The following is a 23,615-nucleotide window of genomic DNA, read 5'->3' as shown; positions in this document are numbered from 1 at the left end:
TTGATTAAATAAATGATATTGGAATAGGAATCTAGCAAGTGGTAAGTCATGATGGTTTTGCTATTTCATTCATTCACTTAGTTATTTACTCAACACAAAGTACTTATCCCCTGCTGCACACCAGGCATCGTTCTAGACACTGGACATTTACGGCAGTGAATAAGACAGACAAGTTCCTCGCTCTGAAGGAACATATTCTAAAAAGAGTGGCAAAGCATCAACAAACCAGTGAAAAACATATCTAGAAGTGGTAGCTGTGGTGTGGTGGTATGAGTCCAGGGAGAGCTGGAGTCCAGGCGGTGTGGGGAGAGGCCACCTGGCAGGAGCTGGAGGCTCAGAATTATAGCCACGGCCAGGAAAGGACAGGAGAGAAATACCCCAGCCACTCTCTTCTGGCCTCTGACCTCTCTGAGGTCTCCTATTGGATAAATACAACCTCTTGGCTGAAGAATCTGAGTCTGGATGATGCAATCCCTGGGGGTCAGCCTCCCGGAGCACAGAGCAGGGCAGAGAAAGAGTATGATCAGGGGCCAAATGTAGTCAATTAGAAAGATTTTACCACGTCTGAGCACCTTGAGGGCAGGCTCTAAGTTGGGTTTACTTTTCTCTTCCCCATAGGACCAAGGAACACAAAACTTGGCAAGAAGCACATGCTTATTAATTTCATTGTGCTTCAAAAACAGAAATATAGATCAATGGAACAGGATAGAAAGCCCAGAGGTAAATCCACGCACCTATGGTCAACTAATCTATGACAAAAGAGGCAAGGATATACAATGGAGAAAAGACAGTCACTTCAATAAGTGGTGCTGGGAAAACTGGACAGCTACATGTAAAAGAATGAAATTGAACATTCCCTAACACGATACACAAAAATAAACTCAAAATGGATTAGAGACCTAAATGTAAGACTGGACACTATAAAACTCTTAGAGGAAAACATAGGCAGGACACTCTATGACATAAGTCACAGCAAGATCCTTTTTGACCCACCTCCTAGAGTAAGGGAAATAAAAACAAAAAATAAACAAATGGGACCTAATGAAACTTAAAAGCTTTTGCACAACAAAGGAAACTATAAACAAGACGAAAGACAACCCTCAGAATGGGAGAAAATATTTGCACATGAAGCAACTGACAAAATACTAATCTCCAAAATATACAAGCAGCTCATGTAGCTCAATATCAAAAAAAAAAAAAAACAACAACCCGGGCTTCCCTGGTGGCGCAGTGGTTGAGAGTCCGCCTGCCGATGCAGGGGACACGGGTTCGTGCCCCAGTCCGGGAGGATCCCACATGCCGCGGAGTGGCTGGGCCCGTGAGCCATGGCCGCTGAGCCTGTGCGTCCGGAGCCTGTGCTCCACGGCGGGAGAGGCCACAGCAGTGAGAGGCCTGCATACCGCAAAAAAAAAAAACAAACCAAAAAACAAACAACCCAATCCAAAAATGGGCAGAAGACCTAAATACACATTTCTCCCAAGAAGACATACAGATGGCCAAGAAGCACATGAAAAGCTGCTCGACATCACTAATCATTAGAGAAATGCAAATCAAAACTACAATGAGGTATCACCTCACATCAGTTAGAATAGGCATCATCAGAAAATCTACAAACAACAAATGCTGGAGAGGGTGTAGAGAAAAGGGGACCTTCTTGTACTGTTTGTGGGAATGTAAACTGATACACTCACTATAGAGAACACTATGGAGGTTCCTTAAAAAACTAAAAAAAGGGCTTCCCTGGTGGCGCAGTGGTTGACAGTCCGCCTGCCGATGCAGGGGACACGGGTTCATGCCCGGGTCTGGGAAGATCCCACATGCCGCGGAGCGGCTAGGCCCGTGAGCCATGGCCGCTGAGCCTGCGCGTCCGGAGCCTGTGCTCCGCAACGGGAGAGGCCACAACAGTGAGAGGCCCGCATATTGCAAAAAAAAAAACCCAAAACAAACAAACAAAAAACAAAAAAAAAGAATTACCATATGACCCAGCAATCCCACTACTGGGCATATACCCAGAGAAAACCATAATTTAAAAAGACACATGCACCCCAATGTTCATTGCAGCACTATTTACAATAGCCAAGTCATGGAAACAACCTAAGCACCCATCGACAGATGAATGGATAAAGAAGATGTGGTACATATATGCAATGGAATATTACTCAGCCATAAAAAGGAACAAAATTGGGTAATTTGTAGAGACGTGGATGGATCTAGAGACTGTCATACAGAGTGAAGTAAGTCAGAAAGAGAAAAACAAATGTCGTATATTAATGCATATATGTGGAACCTAGAAAAATGGTAGAGATGAACCGGTTTGCAGGGCAGAAATAGAGACACATATGTAGAGAACAAATGTATAGACATCCAGGGGGGAAAGTGGCAGGGGGATGGTGGTGTGATGAATTGGGAGACTGGGATTGACATATATACACTAATATGTATAAAATGGATAACTAATAAGAACCTGCTGTATAAAAAAATAAATAAAATAAAATTCAAAAACAATTTAATTGTGCTTTGTATGGTTGGCTCTGCCTGATCTAAATGTGTGTTTCAGGCATCGGTCACCCCATGGGGGTTCTGGTTCCTCACTATCCCTGGGGGAACACAGCACCACGTTCACGATGTATTACAGCAATGTGCCTGGTGCACAGTTATGCCAGTGAACATTTGCTAAACAAGGATGCTTTGGGCATGAAGAATTTTCTTTGTTACCCATATGCAGAATTGTGATAGAATGAAACATTTCTCAACTTCAAACCTGCAATAAATGGAAAAGTTTCATAAAGGTTAGGGAAGAAAACTTGGGGGACAGACTATAATCATTTCAATTTCCTTCTCCCTCTGTCCCTGAGGAATCCTCTCTTTCTGTGGTGATTAAGAATCGATGCATGGAGGGGAGAGAGATAAATTAGGAGTTTAGGACTAGAAGATACACACTACTATATATAAAATAGATAAACAACAAAGACCTACTGTATAACACAGGGAACTATATTCAATATCTTATAATAACCTGTGTTGGAAAAGAATCTGAAAAAGAATATATATATTTTTATATATGCATATATATATGTATAACTGAATTACTTTGCTACACCTGAAAGTAACACAAAAAGGAAAAAAAAAAAGAATCGATGCATGTATTCCCTCTCTTAGACTCTCCATGATGTGCTCTCTTTTCCCAAAACCATCGTGCATTGGGAACCTTCTTGTATGGCTGGAATAAGAGGAATTTAGTCACAGATGTGGACTTTACAGTCCATATTGTCTTAGAAGAGGTAAAATCAAGAAGAGTGTAGAGCATTTCTAGAAGCAGAGGGACAGGGAGACCCAGGGGGGCAGAGGTGTGTGGGGGGGGCTTGTCATATTAGACGGGCTTCCTTGAGTTCATTAGAACCAGATTTATGCAGATACCCAAGGCTTACAGAACCCATTTAATGTATGCTGTAGACCTGTAAGGGCCCTGAATTGAGAAAAGGCTGCAAGAGTTGTCTGGGCTTGTCCTTCAGAAGGGGAAAGGCAAGATATAACCGGGGAGCTGAGTGCAAGACTTATGACCTGGGCAAGGGTTTGGCGGTGGGGGAGAGCCCTGCATAGTGTGAGCGGATCCCTAGGGGTGTGGTGGAGGAAGGTGGTTCTCCAGGCAAGCTCCTTGCTCCGTGGACAGCCAGGGAGGGAGATGAGAGCTACGGCTTCCAGAATGTAATCCTTCATCGTGCAGAGACAATCCTCAATGAAAATTTTTCTTTTTCCTCCCGGTGTCACATGAAGACATCCTTCCCCAGCTCCCTTGCATCTGGGTAGGGCCGTATGCCTACTTCCGGCCAAAGTGATGTAGATGCAATTGACATAAATCACCTCCATACCTGGCCCACCTGCTCAGTTTCCCCCTCTCATTGAGGGGGAAGGGTATCCCCAACATGGAAAGAGAATTTCTGAATGTGGAGCCTGTGGCGATAACCTAAACATGAGCACAAAGCAAAGACAGCCAGATAAAGGGCATCCAAGTTCTCCAATCGTGTCACTGGACGCTTCCCTCCTTTGGGTACACGTTGAAATGCTTTGGAAGGGGGTGCAGTGGGAGAAATGTTTGTTAGTATAATCAAGGTCTTGCTTCTTCCATTTTGGTATATCACCCCTTCTGGGCTGAATAATGGTAATTCACAAGGGCCTTCTTTCTGAAGATTGCAATCACTTCTATAGCCATGATTGAACAACAAGGCAAAGTCCGAATGGGAGGTCAGTATGAGTCAGCCTGACTTTATAAGGCATTTCTCTGAAAGGGATAAGGAAAGAAGACCCATGGGATCTTTAGGCTAACCTGAGGCTAATGTGCCTGTCCAAAGGTTCAGGAAAAGTGCCTTCTCTTCCGCGCCACTCCCTAAAGAGCAGGTTTGGTCTGAAACTGGGTGGAAGGTTGGTGCTGGCATAAGGAGTAATGCGTCTGATACCCAGGTTCATAGACCAGCCTGCGAATGTGGCTAGAAAGGAGAGCAAAGGGGCTGAGCAGGGTGTTTCCAGAGTCACGGGTTGGATCTCGCCCCCTCAAGGCCTGTTCCCTTTCCTGAAATGAACCTTCACTGCACTTCCATACCACCTTGATGGAGGAAAGCCAAGAGGAGTGTTCGAATGTCTTTTCACCTCTGGTCTTTCTACCAAGCTTGCCAAGTACAGCATGTGCAAAATGGTTGTTCCTTTGACACACAAGGGAATTATTTCAGTGGGATGAAATAGCTTCATGTATGTTATGAGTTGGATAGATGGTATGTGAATGCGGGGGCGGGGGGTGGTGCTAACCTGTAGGGAAGCTTGGAATTCTGTGAGAATTCTGAGAAAACACAAAGAAGCTCTGGGGCCCCTGGCTGGGATGCTCAAAACTGGGAACGTGGCTTCTGTTTCGGTTTGGAGGCCAATCCACTCTCTTTACATGGTCACACAGCTTGGAGAGCCTTAAGAACAAGTATTTCTGCCATTTAGAATTTTCTAGAAATGACCAAGATGGTTTCAACTGAGTTTTAATACTTTACTGCTAACTCAGATCAAAGGTTGAGCATCTCATGTTGGTTCCATATCATTTGCTCATCTGGACGGTGAGGTGGAAGAGAAAGGCTGTGAGGGCTGGTCTGCATAACAACACAATTTCATTTTCTAAAAAGTGGTTTCGTTGCAAATGATGATGAACCTGAGTCTGCGCCAGGCTGGCTGTGGTCAGGGTGGAACTGAGATAAGAAACCACACTTAATCCATGACTTCTACATGGTCAGGACTGAGAGACAGACCTAGGCTTCTGTCTGAGTTACAGAGCAAGTCACTTTATCCCTTTTTATTTTTCACTAGTCTTCAAGTTATTGGAACAGCTTTTCAGTTATTTGTCGTTTCCTTTTTTTGTTGTGTTTTGTTGAGCTGAGTCATCAGGAAAACTAAATAGAGAAAAAAAGAGAAAGAAACCAACACCCCAACCATCACAGAAAGAACACTTCAAAACTACCCATATCTGATCACTGACAAGGCGCTTATTGAACGCAGCTTTATTGATAGAGAGGAGTTACAAACACGACATACCTTTTAGTTTGTTGTTCCTTATAGAGTACAAGAATGTCTTAAGCAAACAAAGAAATTTTGGGCCAAAATTTGCTAAGTAATACAAAGATTTTTAGGAGTATTCAAGACAAATATTTTATTTCAAGTTCCCTGAGAGGGACATTTAAATGGTCTTGACCCTCTCAATGTGCTGGAGGGTAAATTGTTAATATTTTAGAATCTTTAATTCTCATAATTACCATGGAGGAGTGTTTAGGAAACTAGTCTATAGTTTTTAAAATATGAAAAGAAATACTGAAAAATAATTCCTTTGAATGCTGCCTTGTGCTAGAGAATATATCCAACAGTGGCTGGGGTGGGAATCTAGCTCATTCAGAGAAGAGTCATTCAGAGTGGATGACATAAATTCACTTCTTTGTAACTCAGGGAAAACATTAATTAAATGAAGTGATTTTAGTTTCTTTTATCTAGTAACTTTGTTGAATTCGGAAGCTATCTGGCCAGGATAACCAGCAAAATGTGGACCTCTTAACACTTACATGTTTCCAAGCAAACCTCTATCTACATGCATGTTTGTAAAATACACTTACTATAATTGCTGCTCTGCCTTAAGTCACAGACCCAGTCAGTACATTCTCTCATTCTTCTTACCTCAATTATACCTCCTCACTCGTAACAGTCCACTACCATCTAATCCTTGTTTAGAATTATATTCATCTGTACCATCCCTGACCTCCTTATTCATAACCATTCTTACAACATAGGAAGTAAAAATAAAACTTATCCAATGCCACTGAAAGCAACTAGTGCAGGAGGGTCAACAACTTGGCACCAGGAACCTAACTAAAAACGGACAGACTACAGGCTGGCTCCCTGGAAAGTTTTATGTCAGGTCTCTGGCCCACTCTGAAAAAGAGAGCTTGAGTTTTATTATTTCAGCTGCTGGGTAACCTGCTATTTCTCTGATACATTGAACCCATGCTTTTATTTCATCCCAGGACTCTGGTATTACAAAAATAACAAGTCCTCTGCTTTCGGAAAAATAAAAGGAGGTATCGGCTTGGCTCCTAAGACTTGGGAGCGTGACTGAATGTAAGCTTACAACGTAATGAAAATGAAGTAATTTTCCAGTTGGAAAACATGGGGAAGTCGTCAAGTTTTCTAGAGGTACCTGCTTCAGTAGCTGGGTTAAAGAGTGTGTTTCACTGACACGTGGAAGATGACAGGCATTATTTTGATGCTGCATGTTTTCATGTCTTTCAGTGGTCTGTGCAGGATGTTCCAGGAGGTAAAACCTTCACCCACCCTTAGGTTCCACGCTCCCTTCCAATTTGTTATGTCAGAAATTCTGGAATTCCAAATTCCTATTGGTCTTTGTTTATTGACCTAATGGTTGAAGCAGGAGATACAGCAGCAATGCACCCAGGAACCTGGGTAGCCCCAATATTTGTATACTGTGAGTCTTCAGATAACCAATGTAGAAACTACGTTAAATGGTCATTTCAAATGCTTTATCCATCCTAACACATCTCCAGGGTCACCTCTAGAAAGCCACTGCCGAGTTTTTGTGCACCGTATTTTACAAAGCTCTGATAGATGAAAAATCCTCTAGTTTCAGCGTCTTTCCTCATTCATCCATGATAAAATATTACAGTTGATTGATTCTTATTTCATTCCAGCCTTAAGCCCCCCACTTATACTTCTAGGATCTCAATGGGAGATACATCTCTTGGTGAGCATCAAGAGATTATGTCTATTTGCCCACTTATGACCTGTAATCCATAATACATCACCTTTTGTCTCTCAAAATTAACGGTATGCTATAGCTTCTCGATTGTATGAAAATATATGTTTATACCAAACTAAAAGATGTTACAGTCACCCTCATATACGCTTTGGAAGTTGTGTCCTAAACAACTTATTACAAATGAAAAGCTAATTTTACCCAGGTGCTGCAAGGACAAGAGTCTATCTATAGGTTGTACATTGTGACTTAAGAGCTCAGTGATATAACCAGCTCCATACACTGGTTTCTCACACAGGTTTATTTTTCAGCCTGGGCCAAAAAAGAATCAAGGAGCAGATCTGCTCTGTACTTGGAGAAGCTCCTCCTGCCCTGTGTGGGGTTAGGAAACAGCCCAGTGTTTTTACATTAATAACGTTTTGTTCTCAACCCGCAATGTTCTAGCCTTTACCCGAGTGTTACCATTAAATACCCAGAGATTGAACTTTCCATAAGGGGCAATGATATAAAATTGTTCCACAAAGTGTACTACTATATGAACCACTTTTCACAGTTCGAATAAAATATTTTCAATATAAATATTGTAACTCTAGCCATAACCTATCTACACACAGTGGGAGAGGACAGGGTTCATGAAAACCCGGTTATACTGACATAGATGTCATGTTTCACCATTTAAATAGTTTGTCTTATTTCTCAAAATCCATTTGCACATAACCCATAATTTATAGGCCTTTCCTCTCCAAAACAAGTGAACTATCAAAGAATAAAAGGATAAATTAGAAGAAAGGAAAATATATATCATTTACTGCCATCATTCCCTTGCTTCCAGACTTGGCGAACATATAAGAAAAATGATATGGAGCTGATATAGTTTAATTTGCAAAGCTAATTTGGAGCAGATGAAATTTTAAAAATATACAATCAAATGGGCATATATTATCTTAACATTTCTATAGAAAATGAACGTGTTAGATTTTTAATTAAGAAATCAGGATTGAAATCAATTGGTAAACAATAGAATTTACCAACAGGGGGACCCATTCATTCTGCTATTGCCAAATCCAGGAATTCCAAATGTTTCCTTCATTCTCACTCATCTAAAAGACTGGAAGAAATCAAATTATTGTTATTGGTTGCATAACCTTCAGGCTGCATATGCTATATGTTAAGGATCCTTACAGACAGAGTTTTATTTGGTGTTCTTCTGGGGGCTTACATGAAGGTCAAGGTTGCCTTTAGCCATCTTGATGTAGTGTTTAGGGTGAGAGTACTACTTGCAATTCTTTTAATGGGGGACCAAAGTAAAATGTGAATACTTCTAGGAGAAACAACAAAATGGTTTAAATTTGCCTATAAATTAGATGACTGATGTCATTCCTTCTCTGAGAGTAGGATTTTATGATAGGAAATACTTTTGGGGGCCTGAGGCAGGGAGGAGGGTATCACCGCTAAACCAAAGGCATCAACCTATCAGCCCCGGGGTGGAATCCCTATTACTTTCCCGTCAGTATTTGTCTTAAGCTTTATGATTTTCTCCTGGGATGCCTTTCGAAAGCCTTTACTCAGGCATGTATAAGTAAAGAAACTGCATAGAAACACAGAATTAAATCTTAAGTCCTTATGGATGTAGACTGATTTCCATTTAAAAATGAAGCCTATAAAGGAATATTTTAAACTTCCTAAAGAAAAAAAAGAGAAAGGAAAATAAACTTTTGTACGAGAAATTTCTTACTCACACAGGCTTCGTGTGTATTAAAGTGCAGAAGCACAATCTCAAATGTGGGTGTAACCGCTCTATGTTTAGAAAGGATGCCGCGATGGAAGTGCCCACCGCGAGTTCTGTCTGCCACCCAGTGGCCGCTGAAATAAATGGCTTCTTTCCTTTGTTGGCTCCGGATCTGTATTTTGCTTAAAAAAAGAAAAAAAAAAAAAAAAAAAAAATCGACAGAGAGGTAGATGATGCCACACCAGCAACTGAAAACCACCAAGGCAGATGCCTCGATGGATCTGAAAAGACTCCCCTGTAGTAAATGTTAGATAGTTTCCTTTCCTTTAGCTGAACCGCGATGCCTATCTTTTCTCCCCGCGAGCCCGCGGCTCCCCGGGTTCAGATGCTGACGGGCACTGAGGACACCGAGCTGGCGCGGGACTCTCGGGTCACGTGATTGGGCATGGCTAGGGTGCAGCACGACACGCCCACGGTGGCCTCGGGCAGTTCATCGTCCTCAGTCCACTCGTTGAGGTCGGGGCTGAAGCACTGGATGCACTTCTTGTACTTCCTCTCGCCCTCGTTCCAGCCGCCCAGCAGGTAGGCGCGGCCGTGCAGCGTCGAGGCGCCCGCCGTGCTCACGCCCACGGGCAGCGGCGCCGCGTAGCTCCACTGGCCGGTGGCCGGGCTGAAGCTCTCCACGGTTAGCACGTCCACGCGCTCGCCGCGCGGCCCCAACTGGCTGCCGCCCATCACGTACACGCGCTCGCCCAGCGCCACCGTGCAATGCCAGCCCCGCGGCGTGCTGAGCGCCGGCAGCTCCTGCCACGCATCGCGGGCCGGGTCGTAGGCGCACACGGAGCGCGAGTAGGCGCCGCCGATGTAGCCGCCGGTCACCAGCACGCGGCCGTCGGCCACCGCGCTGGCGTGGCAACAGCGCGCCACCTCCAGGGGCGCCTTGGGCTGCCACTGGTTGGCGGACGGCACGTAGCACTCGAGCGAGGCCAGGCTGCCCTCGGCGTTGCGGCCGCCCACGGCGTACAGGAGCCCGTTGAACACGCTCAGGCTGAAGTGCGTCCGCTTCTGGTTCATGCTGGCCAGGTGGATCCAGGTGTTGAAGCGGGGATCGTATCTGGAAGTGGTAGAGCAAGCGTGACAGCCTTGTGGGCGGCAGCCGGGGAACCCAGGTGACGCCGCCAACCAGGACGTGGGAGGCTCGACACTATCCTTGCGAGGAGGCTGGGGACCCATCGCAGCTCCTCGCCTGGAGGCTGCTAATCCTCTCTCAACCAGTAAAAAAGTGTGACCCTTGGGAAAGGCAGGGCAGGCATAGGTGACTCCCCCTCCTCCCGTTTATAAAAGCAGCTACCGGGAGACCACCCCGCTGAGACCGACCTCCAGTCCTCTTTCCTTCATATTCAAATCCATCATCCCGTAGGATTTAGGGGATGCGCACGTGGAGGAAGGGTGGAAGCTGGGTATTTGTGGAATCGGAGAAGGGAATATGACCACATTAAAGTCAATTCCACATATCTTCAGACACCAGCCACCCCTAGCTCATTCTCATGGCTTAATCAAGAAAGTTGACTGAGTTCCTACATTCTCACAAACCCCTTCTTGTTCACACACCTCTCCTGGCATTGCCGCTGTAAAGCTAAGTCACTAAGTCTTCTGTCATCTGTTTATAATGAGAACAATAGAACTCATGTCCCAGTGCATCAACAAAGCCTTAACTTTTGATGCTTCTCTATTTTCTAGCACTTATTAGTAGGTCTGACTTTTTAGTGTAGGGGTATATTTTTTTCAGTGTTCAGCATTACAATTATTATACCATAAGCACTGAAGTCAATACCTCAAAAACAGTGACTTGAGTACAAGTAGTTATCAGCAGGAGGAAAATAAGGCACCTATAGTAAACTAACACTTTCCATAGTTCCAAGTATTGTAAACACAGAACTGACTCTGTTTGATGTTCATTCATATTTGTCTCATTTCACCTCCAAATCAAAACTTAACCATAGCTATAAATTAAGGGCTAAAAATCAATTGTTTGGATTCGTTTAAATGACACACATGTACATATAATGAAACAATAAAGAATATTTTTTATGATTTACTAGATGAATTTTCAGATCTTGTTCATTAGTTATGTTTGCCTTTGAACCACTACCATGATAGAAGCATGACTTTCTGAACATTTCATGTATATGGAGGTTTAATTTTTTATTATAAATATACAAAAATAATATGCATTTGAATTCCACTTTCTGCAGGATTTATCATGCTTTTACTCTTGTTTACATGTATGAAAAATATTGATGGTATTCAGTCTTTAAAGAAATATTTAAAATTAATTAGCTGCCACATTTTTCACGATCTCATTCTAGTTGCCAGTTATAAATCTGAAGACATCAGTAACAGTCCACTTAAAAAGAAATTTTGTATCATTTTAATCTTTCTTACCATTTAATGTTAAAAACTAAATTTGCACCCAGTTTCTTTCAAAAAGGCAGGGTATTGTGGAGAGCACCCCGACCAGAAATGAGAAAATGTGAATTCTACTTACTAGTGGTGTCACTTCTCTGGGTGTCAAATTTCTCACATGTAAAATCAGAATCATCACATCTTCCGTGCTCGCTTCATTGGCTTACTTGGAAAATTATAATGCATGATATATGTGAGTGCACTTTATAGAATGTGAAGTGTTATATACATGTAATGTGGCATTATTATTATTATTGATTTACTGAGCCAATGAATTAAGCTAATAGGCACGATTAATTTCATTCTATGTTCATAACATCGAACGATTTCTATTCCTAATAAAAGAGGCAGTACCTGCAGAAATTGCTGACTGCATGCTTGGCTTGATTCCTTGCATCATTCTGGTCTTCACCACCGGCCACATAAAGAAATCCATCCATCACAGCCACACACTGATTAAAACTCTTGGCTGGCATCTCTGTAAGCTTGCTCCATCCATTTTCAGGGTCTCTATACAAGACGTCTCTGCTAAGGGACTTCTCAGTAAGGCCTGGACGGCCCCCCACAGTGACAAGCACACGACAGCCCCCTCGGATTCTCGTGCGTCTAGACTGCAATGTGTTCTGATGATAGGGAAGTAAGTGGTAGTTCATAGCATCTACAAGAAGCTTGTGGCAATCAGCATCTTGCATCATTCTCGGTACTGACTGAACATAACTGACCAGGTCTTGTGCAGAGATGGTACCAAAGCGAATATTGCTCAAAAGATCGGCAGCATATTTCACTCTCTTTTGGTCAAATTCTAACCATTTCATTGCAATCTGGAATGCTACTATTTCAGAAGGCAACTGTAAGTCATCATCCATAAGAAGTTCATTAATTTGCTCAAATGTAAGTTTCATAAACTGATCTGATTCTGCAAATTCAAGGAAGTTATCCCGGATAAATTTTTGGGCTGCTGCCTTTGCATTTCTCAGGGAGTATGTTTCGGCAATGTTAGCAATGTACATGCAATTCTCAACACTCATTTCTTGTATCAGAAAGTCACTGCACATCTTGACAAGGGTATGGATCTGAAGATAAACAGCAGCAGAAATAATGCTTCCTATGGTATATAAGGAGAGAGTGAGCTTTCCAGTGTAGGCGTATGCAATGACCGTGGCCAGGCCCAGCGGTGCGATATCACTGAGATCCACCCTTTGGGTAGAGGGGTCTTTTTTTAGGATGTTGTAAAAGTACTCACTGCAAGAAGCCATCACTGACTTGTGAACGTCAAAGGATTTTGTTTTGGTGCCGATGACTAAGTCGCAAAGGAAGCTCTCCTGCCTCATTTTACTTAAACCTTCCAAGAGGTTGGGGCCGTAAGAAGCATCTGTTAATTCAGAAGAGATGCAGCTAAGGCCATTGCCTCCCTCTAGGAGCCCATTCAAAGCGTTGAGTTTGTTGAGGGGGCTGTCTTCTACAATGATGGTCATCTCATTGATGTTGCCTTTGTTCTTTCTGACAGTCTTCTTTTTGGGGGCCATGGTGGCAAACACACTGTCACAGGCAAGAACTTGCTAAAAAAAAAAAAAAGACACGGTTTTATTTTAATTGTGCATTAAACTTTGAAATGCTACATTGAGAAACTTTCCTTTTTTTAATAAGATAGTAGTTTTTTAATGGCATAACGTAGATTGATTAAAGTGTCAAAACTCGATTTAAAGACTTACGTTAAACTAGATGCACATCTTATTCACAGTTTACTTCAGCATCGATCATTGTAGACGATTCTAGAAACATTTATATTATCAAATGAGACCTCTTAATAGCTATATGGCCAAGTAACTTTATGTAGCAGAAATGACCCAATATTCTCTGATCTACCTGTACAGTTATTATGGAATAGTAGTTAAACGTCTTTTTAGGGGCTTAGTTTATGTTCAGGAAAAAGTGAATGACAACTACCCTGAAGTTTTTCTCTCTCAATAAAATATTATAACACTAAAATTCAGGAATCCGTGTTAAATGTAGAATATATATTAGAATAAACGTGGCTAACAATCAATGGATAAGGAATTGTAATGATAGTCAAGTACTTTCTACTCTACATAGTCACTAAAATAATTTCCAGTTGAATTTCTAAATGACTCACAAACACACACAAACTTACACAAGAACTAGAACAAAGTAGTTTTAAAAAAAATCTTAGAGTAGGAAAGACCCTCTTAAGCATAACATAAAATCCAGAAGCATAAAGGGGAAGACTGAAATATCTGAATATTAAAAAAATGAAAATGTATATCTATAAAACAGCACCAACTATTTAAAAGACAAGCAACAGACTGTGAAGACAAATATTTGTAACATTTTTGACAGATAAAAGGTTAAAGTGAAGTTAACACAGTATTTATTTTTTGGCCTTGCTGGGAGACTTGCCGGATCCTAGTTCCCCGACCAGGGATCGAACCTGGGACCCAGCAGTGAAAGCGCCAAGTCCTAACCACTGGACCGCCAGGGAATTCCCTAACGATATTTAAAGGGCTCATAAAGTTAATAAGTCAAAGGTAATCCAAGTAGAAAGTGGACAAAGACTATGTCTAGGTAACAAGGTTGTTCACAGAAAATAAAATACAAACAGTTAATGTTTTTAAAAAGCTAAACTAACAATAATCAGAGAACTGTCAACTGAAATCCAGAGAGCCTTTTTATTTTTTGTCGTCAAATTTTGCTTATTAAGTGGTTAAAATAATTTAAAATATTCAGAATATCAGATATTGGTGTGGTACTCTCCATACATTGTTGATGGGAGTATAACTGATACAGTCTTTTGAATAATAATTTAGCAGCCCATTAAGAATAAAAACTATTTTTATGCTTTGACACTGAAGTTCTAAATCTACTAATGTGCCTCTTAGAAATATATTTATACAGATGCTGACATATTAAGGACAGTAACCACTTCCTATTATCAATGTTATAAATATCTGAACCAGTTTTTAAATCTATAGGAAGCGTAGATTTAGCTCTATTACGTAGCTCTGCACAGCTCTAATATTAAATGTAGCCCTGAAATATATTAAGTTTACCAAATAAATACATGGCCCTTAAAGTATCACAGATTAAATTATTTTAGCCCTTCTCAATATATTGGGCATAGTCATCAGAAGACGCTACACTTAGACTTTTTTTTTTTTTTTTTTGCGATACGCGGGCCTCTCACTGTTGTGGCCTCTCCCGTTGCGGAGCACAGGCTCCGGACGCGCAGGCTCAGCGGCCATGGCTCACGGGCCCAGCCGCTCCGCGGCATGTGGGATCTTCCCGGATTGGGGCACGAACCCGCGTCCCCTGCATCGGCAGGCGGACTCTCAACCACTGCGCCACCAGGGAAGCCCCACTTAGACTTTTAAATGGATTTTATCTATAGCCTTTCACTTTCTTGTGAAATTACTGGTGTTTCTTTTTTCATTTTTATTTTTTATTGAAGTATAGTTGATTTACAGTGTCATCTTAGTTTCAGGTGTACAGCACAGTGATTCAGAATATATATATTCTTTTTCTGATTCTTTTCCCTTATAGGTTATTACAAAACATTGAGTATAGTTCCCTGTGTTACACAATAGGTCCTTGTTGGTTATCTATTTTATATATAGTAGTGTGTATATTTTAATCCCAACCTCCTAATTTATCCCTCCCTCCCTTTTCGCCCTTTGGTAACCATAAGTTTGTTTCCTATGTCTGGGGATCTACTTCTGTTTTGTAAATAAGTTCATTTGTATCTTTTTTTTTTTTTTTTTTTTTTTTAGTTTCCACATAGAAGTGATATCATATGATACTTGTCTTTCTCTGTCTGGCTTACTTCACTTAGTATGATAATCACTAGGTTCATCCATTTATTTATTTTTTTTTCATTTTAAAAATAAAAAAATCAGTATGTGTAGTTCAACAACTCACAGTTTGCTTTATATCATTCCAGATAATTGTATATGCTTATGCAAACTTATATTTGCATACTTTGAGCAGTGGTGTGCTGGTAAATCAACTCTCCGGGGGAGAAGATACCCCTTACTTGTAAGGTGCTAATTTCTTTAGTACAAATATACTCGTTGTGGTTAGTTTTAAGCTACCAACAACCAGTTTGCTAAATTCCTGAAAATGTAAATTGGTTCTCATGAGCTCCAGCATACCACTATAAGAGAACTTGTATCAAAACAAGTTTATGCTATATTATTCAGCAGTTTGCTTTTTTCACTTGGATGTACTCATGTACATCTTTCCATATCAGCACATACATAAATTTATATCACTGTCCCTAACAGCTGCATAGATTCCCATAGTAAGGATATATAAAACTTGTTCAATTATTCTCTTGTAGGTGCACATTTAGATGTTTAGGTGTTTTATAGTTTTTGAGGGGTGGTGTGTGTGTGTGTGTGTGTGTGTGTGTGTGTGTGTTTTGTCTCACTGTTGAGTTCATCCTGAGAGGTAAAACTTAGCTTTGATCCCCCTTGAAAGTCTTCAGTTTAATTACTGGAATAGACGTTAAAAACTTTCTATTGTGTTTGTTCCTGTTCTTTTCCATGTGGAAGGAGAGTAGCAAGTAGGTAGGAAACAGAGAAGGTCTTTTGCTTTGCCAGGGCTTTTTTTCTTCCTCGTTAAGCTCTGTCATATTCACATTTGTTTTTGTTTACAAGACTGTAGCACATTTGTGCTTCCTCATTCTTTCTTGCAGGCAAAGCCACATGCATCCTTACCTTGTGAAACAGATTTTCAACCCACCATCATTTTAGTCTTCAAATGCATTTGACTTAGGTGGTAAGTGTCCCCTTGTTGGATTTTTCTGGGGAAAATTTTAAAAATTTTGTTCAGCAAGTAGTTATCAGACACCTATTGCTGTGTGGGCGGCGCTGTACTGGGAATGATGGAGCAATACAATATGTAATTTGTGTTAAATAGATAAACAATGACAAGTACAAAATGACAACAAGAAAGTAGGGAATCACAGCAGAGTAACTTAAAAAAACAAAACAAAACAAAACAAAAACCCAGTAGATTCTACCAGTAGGAGTACAAATGTGTTTTTGGAAATAGCCCTGTCTATTTTCCTGGAGGAAGTCCTATGGGCAATTTTTTACTCATTTGGATGTCGGGCTTATAACCACTCATTGTTTTGGAGGAAATCCTGGGAATTAAACAATACGCTTGTAAATAATCCATGAGTCAAAGAAGAAATTAGACAGTATTTCAAACTGAATGAGAATGAAAATGAAAATACAATGTAAATACCAGCTCCACTATTTATCTGAGCTGTGAGTTTCCATAGATTACTAACCTCTTAGAGTCTCCACTCTACTGGCTTACCTCTAAAGTAAAGACAATAATGGTGCTTGCCTGTCGGGTGGTCCATGAAAGCTTAGTGAGAAATGTCTGTACAGCATTTAATAGGGTGTCTTGCAAAATGTGAATGTTCAAAAAATTTGAATTGTTTTCATTAAAATCAATAACCTTCTTAGATGTGTTTTAGGAAATGAAGGAAGTAACCTGTTTAAGCTTTGGGGTGAAACCAATCAGAGAAAGTGGCCACAGGATGGAGATGCAGTCATGGGGATCAAGAGTAGATTTCTGGAACAGTTAAACATTTCTAAGGGATTTTTGAAAATGCCAGGGACAGAAATGGAACTCATGCAATGACATAGGCTGAAGAACAGATTATTTACTTTGCTATGAATGAGAAAGGTAACCCTGGAAATTTAAGAAACTTGGGACATAGGTTATGTCAGGAAAATAACAGATTATACAGAACAGATTGAATCTATGAACCTGGACTTCAGATTTCAAATGAAAGGAACTGTTTTGTTGGAGTGGGGTTAGGATGGGAAGATGTGTAGATAACAGGAATCTTGCCGGTTCCAGGAATGAAAGGTTTTTAAGAGGAGTAGGTATAGGAGGGGGAAGGCCTTTAAAGCAGAGGAAATGCCTGTTATGGAAGCAGGGAGGGGTGACTCGGCACGGGATGTGCAGACGAAGAAGATTGCTGGAGTGAGGGAGACAGGTAGGCAGGTAACACGAGGATACAGAAAGGATGCTGGATACCAGGAAGGGTTTGAACTTGATGAGTTGCTATGCAATTGAGAAGGATTAAGGAACCTCCAGGAAGGAGAGGGCGCACTGAGGCCCTAGTGAAATCAGTCAAATTTCCTCCACGGCTTCCTTCTGTTACTTTCTGTTGCTGCCTTCTCTTTCCTCCATGGTCTGGCCTTCTTGCTGCCCCTGGTGTTCCCATGGAAACCCTCACGACCCTTTATCTGAATTCTCTTGCCCTTGTCCCATTTCTCCAGGGCCCTACTGGGTGACACATTAGCTAGTCTGACAGATGATCCAAGCTAATCCATCAGTGGGCAAATCTACTCTTTCTCCCAGATATGCATGTTTTTTGGAGTTTTTTTGGGTTTTTTTTTATCAGTGTACTCCAATGACTCACATGCAAATTTCTAACAGAGCTACCACTGTGGAACATATACGCATATTCTTTAAACTAATATTATATTATTATTTACATAATATTTTAACATTAATCAAATTACATTAATTTAATATTATTAATTAATATTTTAAATATATATATTTTTTCTTAATAAGAGAGGGTTTTTAGAATCCTCAAAATCACTGTGTAAAGGTAACTGGCTTCTTTAGCTCTGAGATTCAGGAGACCATTTAAGAGAGTTTTGAAATCAGAGCCTGCAGACCACTTCCTGGTGGCCATATTGCCCCAGATATGCTCATAAATTCAGTCTTTCTCTACTAGAACTGCCATTACATCCTGTTCCTAGGTCTGCACCTCGAAGGTGAGGCTCTCCATCCACCTGCCCAGGTGTTCTCAGTCTGGGCCATATTCCTCCAATAACATGCTGCAGACCTCTCAGAGGAGTCTGGGGACCAGGCTCACTCCTTGGAAGCTGGGCCAGGCTCTGATGTTGTCCTCTAGGCTGCAGAGGTGTTCACTGCTCCCTACATCCCAAGAAATGCTCTTCCTCTGGCCCTGCTCTTCCATCTCCCAGGGAGGTGGGGCTCCGGCCACGGCTTTTCTCAATTTAAGGCAAGTATGGTAGGAGAGCTACAGGGTGTGCTCCAGTCCCTACTGCAGGGAAGACCAGCTCCCTCTTCATGCATGATCAAAACCCAGAGGCTATGTTCTCACAAGGCAGACTGGGAAGCCTTTGATGACTCTCTAGGACCCTCACACTGAGGCCTTTCTGACATGTCACACTGGGTACACACACACACACACACACACAAACACACACACACACACACATACCCCATGCCAACTGACCAACCAACCAGCATTTTTCTACAATCACACTTGAATGAAAAGCAAAGGCAGCCTTAAAGGAAAGAAGTTATAAGAGGGCAGCCTAAGGACTCATGAATGGAAGGAAAGGGGAACAGTTTAACTCACTTCCATTTACTCATCTGGTCACGGTGCTGGACTGCCAGGCTGATGGTGTGGGCTTGTAGAGGATGATTAGAAAAAAATGGAATATTCACAGAAACGTACTACTCAGCTCCAAGGTCATATGAGGACAAGTAGTCAAAGCAATTTGCACAGAAGTCTCATTGTCTTTTCAATTATAACATATATAATTTTTACAGTTATACAAATGTTCACTATGCACCCCTGGGTCATATTGTAACTGATCACAAATGGTGGTCACAGTGATACCAAAACGTGGCTACGAGGAAGAGGCAGTGGTTACAACGAGTTGCCTGTACATGTTCTTATACAATACAGAGTGTGACCTGGTGTTGAGCAATGCATTTCGAAAGCATTCCATTCTTATTGATTCAATAAGCTGGGTGGGGCTTTCACTTACTCTTGTTGTTGTTTTCAAAGCTTTTTGTCTTCTTCTTTTCTTTTTTAATGAGTGAGGGCCTTGTGGCCAGAGGCTCAGGGAACCCCCTCCCCAGGCTTGGTAGCTGGGCAGTCGCTGTGATTTCCACACCCCAGGGAGGGCTCTGACTGGGGTCACGGTCAGTCTGCATGGGGTTTGCACGGTGAGGGGACCAGCCTATCTGAGCTGCCTGCAACTGGGACAGTTTCAGGACTGTTTCTCCGTTTTTCCTGAAGCACGAAGGGCATGATTCTCCCTCCCCAGCCAGGGGGCTCTAGTGAGTTGCCCCCTTGGGATCAAAAAAGAGCTTTACAGGTGCCCCGGGACCGTTAGTGGCCCTGCCGTAGCGGGACACGCTGGACAGCGCAGGTCGGATGAGCAGCTATTTGGAGGCACTGCAGTGCCCCCCGTCCCTTCCCCTTCTGGGTAAAAGAGGAGACTGCACAGACTGCAGAAGGTTGTGGAAGGCTCCCCAGGCTATCGGAGCTATCCCTTCATTCTGTGGAGGGAGCTCAGAGAATTCTTCTCTGGTCGTGGACCCCACGCCTCCTTCCCTCCCCGCTCCATCCACTAGCGCCCAGAGCTGCCTCCCAGGTCCCCTGGAAGAGCTGCCTATTAGAAAGTGGGCAGAAGGGCAACAGAGGCACAATTCCATGCCCTCCTCCCACTGCCCACTGGCGGTCTTGGCTCTTGTGTCATTTCTATGATGATAGTGTCGTGTATTCAACACATGATAACGGTGGGCAGTTGAGTGAGCTGTCAAATTTGCCGTGATCTTCTTTATTTGCCAATGTAAGCATGTGAATAATTAATTCCTAGATATAAATCACCAAGCATGAATCTAGACCATGTATTCAATGTAAGCTATTACTTTCATTTCTACCTAAAATAATAATTGTAGAGCTACATGTATAAATTGAGGAATAACTGTGTGCTGAGCCTAGGTAAATACTTGACATGATTTTATTTTTTAAAATTTAAGCATCGTGAAAATTCTAAAAGGCAGGTAATATTATGTTCATTTTACAAATGAAGAAATTAAGGTTCAGAGAGAGTTTTAAAAACATATCCAAGGTCACACGATGGGTATATAACGTGTAGTAGGGCAAAGCTTCAAACCCAGATTGAACCCTGACCCCCTATATAGCCCTTATATCCAGGGCAGGTTGAAATCTGTCGCAGGTTAAAAAGTTAACTCCTTCCAACATGGGAAGATTGAGATTGAGTGAGGTGGAACTCAAATTTATAAAATCAAAGTTTGGATATGGAGAACATGAAATGGTTCTTTATAGCTCCAAACACTGAAATAAAAGAGCTGCCCTTTTAATTGTAAGACAGATTCGTTTGGGGACAATCAGAACCTATGGGTTTCTTTATCCTATTAGGAGTTGTAAGTCTATGAAACTCTAGTAGTTTGGGTAAGCCAAAAACAGAAGTAGGTTCAAGGAGATCTTGTATGAATTTGTTGATCAGAGAACCAGACACCTCCTTTTCAGTGTTAGGTTGAATACGGAATTATCAATTTTTGTTTAAAGACAAATATTATCAATTTCTGATGGCTCAACTTAGCTAGAGGCCTGCTATCTATAACATATACACACTCTATACATAAAGCTAACTTCTATTTTCCAAACCTGGATACAGGATGTAAGGACCCTGTGCTAAGATTTTTGGTTTTGTTGAACATTTTAGTAAAATAGCTCTTTCTTTTACTTGTCTTTTGTGTGTGTACGTTAAGGTTGCAGGAAGTGGGGTTAGAAATCTAGTTTGTAAGACTAATGTCCCTTTGGTTGTCACAGAACTGAGAATTGGGTTTTGATGTTAATTTTGCTCTAACCATTTGAAAGACCTATGGCAAAACATTCAACTTTTTAGGATTTCAGTTTAATCATCTGTCAGATGAGATGTGTACCTTTCATTTGTAAAATTTTACAGAGAGTTAAAAATAAACAGCTGGCTTTTGCTGTCAGAATAGTCAAAGTCCGGTCTGTATCACTTCTCCCTCCTTCCCCTTGCCCCCCCAATACGGCCTTTTAGAACCCTAGCATCAACTCATGATCAGATATGGATAAACCAACAGAGACAGGGGATTCTCCATCTGCAAGTCATGCATTTGGGTCTGAGTTGCCAAATTTAGTAAATAAGAATATAGGATCTCCAGATTAATTTGAATTTTAGAAAAACCACCGATCTATTTTAGTATTTAAATATATCCCAGGTGATATTTGGGACATACTTATAATAAAAACTGGTTTGTGGTTTATCTGAATTTCAGTGTACTTGGGTGTCCTGTATTTTATCAGGCAACCCTTTTCTGGGTTGGGTTTCAGGTGAGCCCAGGAATTCCATGAACATTTCTGGAATATTATGAAAACATGTTGTGCATGTGTGTTTATATGTATTTTTCTATAAAGTGGGCCCAGAGCTTTCAGAGATTCACAAAAAGGTCCATAACCCCAAATAGATCCAGAACCGTTGGACTGAAATGAGGCTGCCAAGACATGGTAACATAATTCTACCCTCTTCTACAAGGGGGCAAGTCCATGTGACAGGATCACACCTGTCCCTCCTGGCCTGAAACAGATTTCAGATGAAAACTCCTAGAACCAATTACAGAAAAGAACTGTCACTGTATAAGTAAGAGCATTCTCTTTCCTGCTGCCCTCCACCCTGGCCTCCTGGGAGAGACTGTACCCAGGGCAAGCTGGGAAGCCATGTGTGCCAAAGTGTCACTGTCACTCTCATGCCAGAATGAGCTGGGGTCCCAGAAGGTCTTCTTGCCAAGGGGGCGTCAGCTGCGTCCGCTCCCGGTCACCGCCACATTCCAGCCCCGCCGTGTGTCGGCTGGCAGCCTGACCCCGGAATAGAAACACCCAGCCTCTGCCTCTTGCCATTTTCAGTGAAGTCCAACTCTAGGGGGCTTTTCTACTTTACTGTTTCATTTCCAAAATGATTTCTAGCATAAAACATATGTCAGCATTGCTATAGGTACACATTTGGAACAAAAACTTGTTTCACAGTTAAATTAAAAGCTGTTCTTTTTTTGCAGGAGGGATTTTCTCAATAGGTTCTATTTCTGGGGATTCAAAGAGTTGTCTGATTTGTTTGCTACCCATTTCAACAAAACTGATTACATTTTATCTAAACTTATCAGATACAAAATGTTCCTGACGGTTCCTGACAAAAAATGGAGGTGAAACTCTAAACTTTATGAACAAACCCCAAGAATTTTATTTTCCCCCTCCCCTCTCCATAAAATAGAGGAAGAAAAACCTACATTAGGCTTTAGAGACTTAAAATTATTGTTAGAAATTACAAGTCACTTTACTTTCATAAGGCATCCTTAGCATGCATTTCTATTGCTATGACATTCTTCTCATCTATTGCATCCCTTGGATTTCAAGAAGATGTCTTCTGGCTCCAACAGGAGGATCTGACCAAGCTGTAGACCACCGTCAATGAGATCGCTCTACCACCGCGAACGCAGACGCCCCCCACCACCATTCACACCCCAGGATTAGAAGACCAGAACTGGAGATTGAGGCGCCAGGTCCTTACCGTCCTGTGTGAGGGGCGTCCCCGACTTGTGATGGTGAAGTTTCAGCAGCAGATTCCTTTTGAGAAGCAATCTGTGGAGAGAGAGACAGGGAGAAGGAAAACCCGTTGGGGAACCACCAGCAGCCACCTGACGCGTCCCAGCAGCAGCAGCAGTTTTTAGAGTGACCTCTTGTCGTCCCTCTGGCTGCAGCGCTGCCGAGCCTGCGCTCTGAGCCCTCCTCCCCCGCTTTGGCTTCAATTTCAGGCCACCCCGGGGCAGAGGGCGGAGCCCTGGTCGGTGGAGAGGGCTTGGGTTTCTTGACCTGCTCAGTATTTAAAAACAAGAAAGTCAAGAACTCAATCAACCTGGGAGTGAGGAAAGAAAATTAACTAGGTGGGTATTTAATTGTTGGAAGCAGATTAGAGTGTGTGTACTTGGTAAGAGAAAGGGAAGGTTGTGGATAAAAATGAGCTACTAGAAAGGTTAATAGCCTGGTCACCTCAGGTCCTTTGAGAAGATTGGGTTTTTTAATAGACTGTTCTTTAGAAAAGGAACTTGGGGTAGCTCACATATGGCACCAGTATCACTGGAGTCATCGTACAGTTCAACAGAGTAAGGTTCGTGACCAGTCTCTATTATCCGGTGATCCACAGGGAGGCCTGAGATGAACACACACTCCAGCACACATGCAGCTTGGGGAAATACTTTGGCACCACTTCCTGT

The 23,615-nt window shown here is 41.9% G+C and overlaps 1 protein-coding gene across 1 annotated transcript; it reads right to left on the bottom strand.

Annotated features, from left to right (window-relative positions):
- Positions 1–8,726: 8,726 nt before the first annotated feature.
- On the bottom strand, positions 8,727–23,038 carry KLHL31 (kelch like family member 31). Its single transcript, XM_027126900.1, has 3 exons — positions 22,913–23,038; positions 11,838–13,042; positions 8,727–10,131 (listed from the first exon to the last, which is right to left on the bottom strand). Exons 2-3 carry the CDS (start codon positions 13,007–13,009, stop codon positions 9,399–9,401), a joined length of 1,905 nt encoding a protein of 634 aa, XP_026982701.1. The 5' UTR covers positions 13,010–13,042; positions 22,913–23,038; the 3' UTR covers positions 8,727–9,398.
- Positions 23,039–23,615: the final 577 nt, after the last annotated feature.

The sequence above is a fragment of the Aethalodelphis obliquidens genome, unplaced genomic scaffold, assembly GCF_003676395.1.
Source record: "Aethalodelphis obliquidens isolate GAN/ISIS:26980383/991018 unplaced genomic scaffold, ASM367639v1 scaffold31, whole genome shotgun sequence".
In the NCBI taxonomy this organism is placed as follows: domain Eukaryota; kingdom Metazoa; phylum Chordata; class Mammalia; order Artiodactyla; family Delphinidae; genus Aethalodelphis; species Aethalodelphis obliquidens.
This window is presented reverse-complemented; position numbering and strand designations above follow the sequence as displayed.

Excerpts from the sequence above, each read along its gene's own strand:
- KLHL31 (XM_027126900.1), bottom strand. The coding sequence starts at position 13,009 with ATGGCCCCCAAAAAGAAGACTGTCAGAAAGAACAAAGGCAACATCAAT. Across the intron at positions 10,132-11,837 it reads GCAGTCAGCAATTTCTGCAG|ATACGATCCCCGCTTCAACA; the intron begins GTACTGCCTCTT and ends TACCACTTCCAG.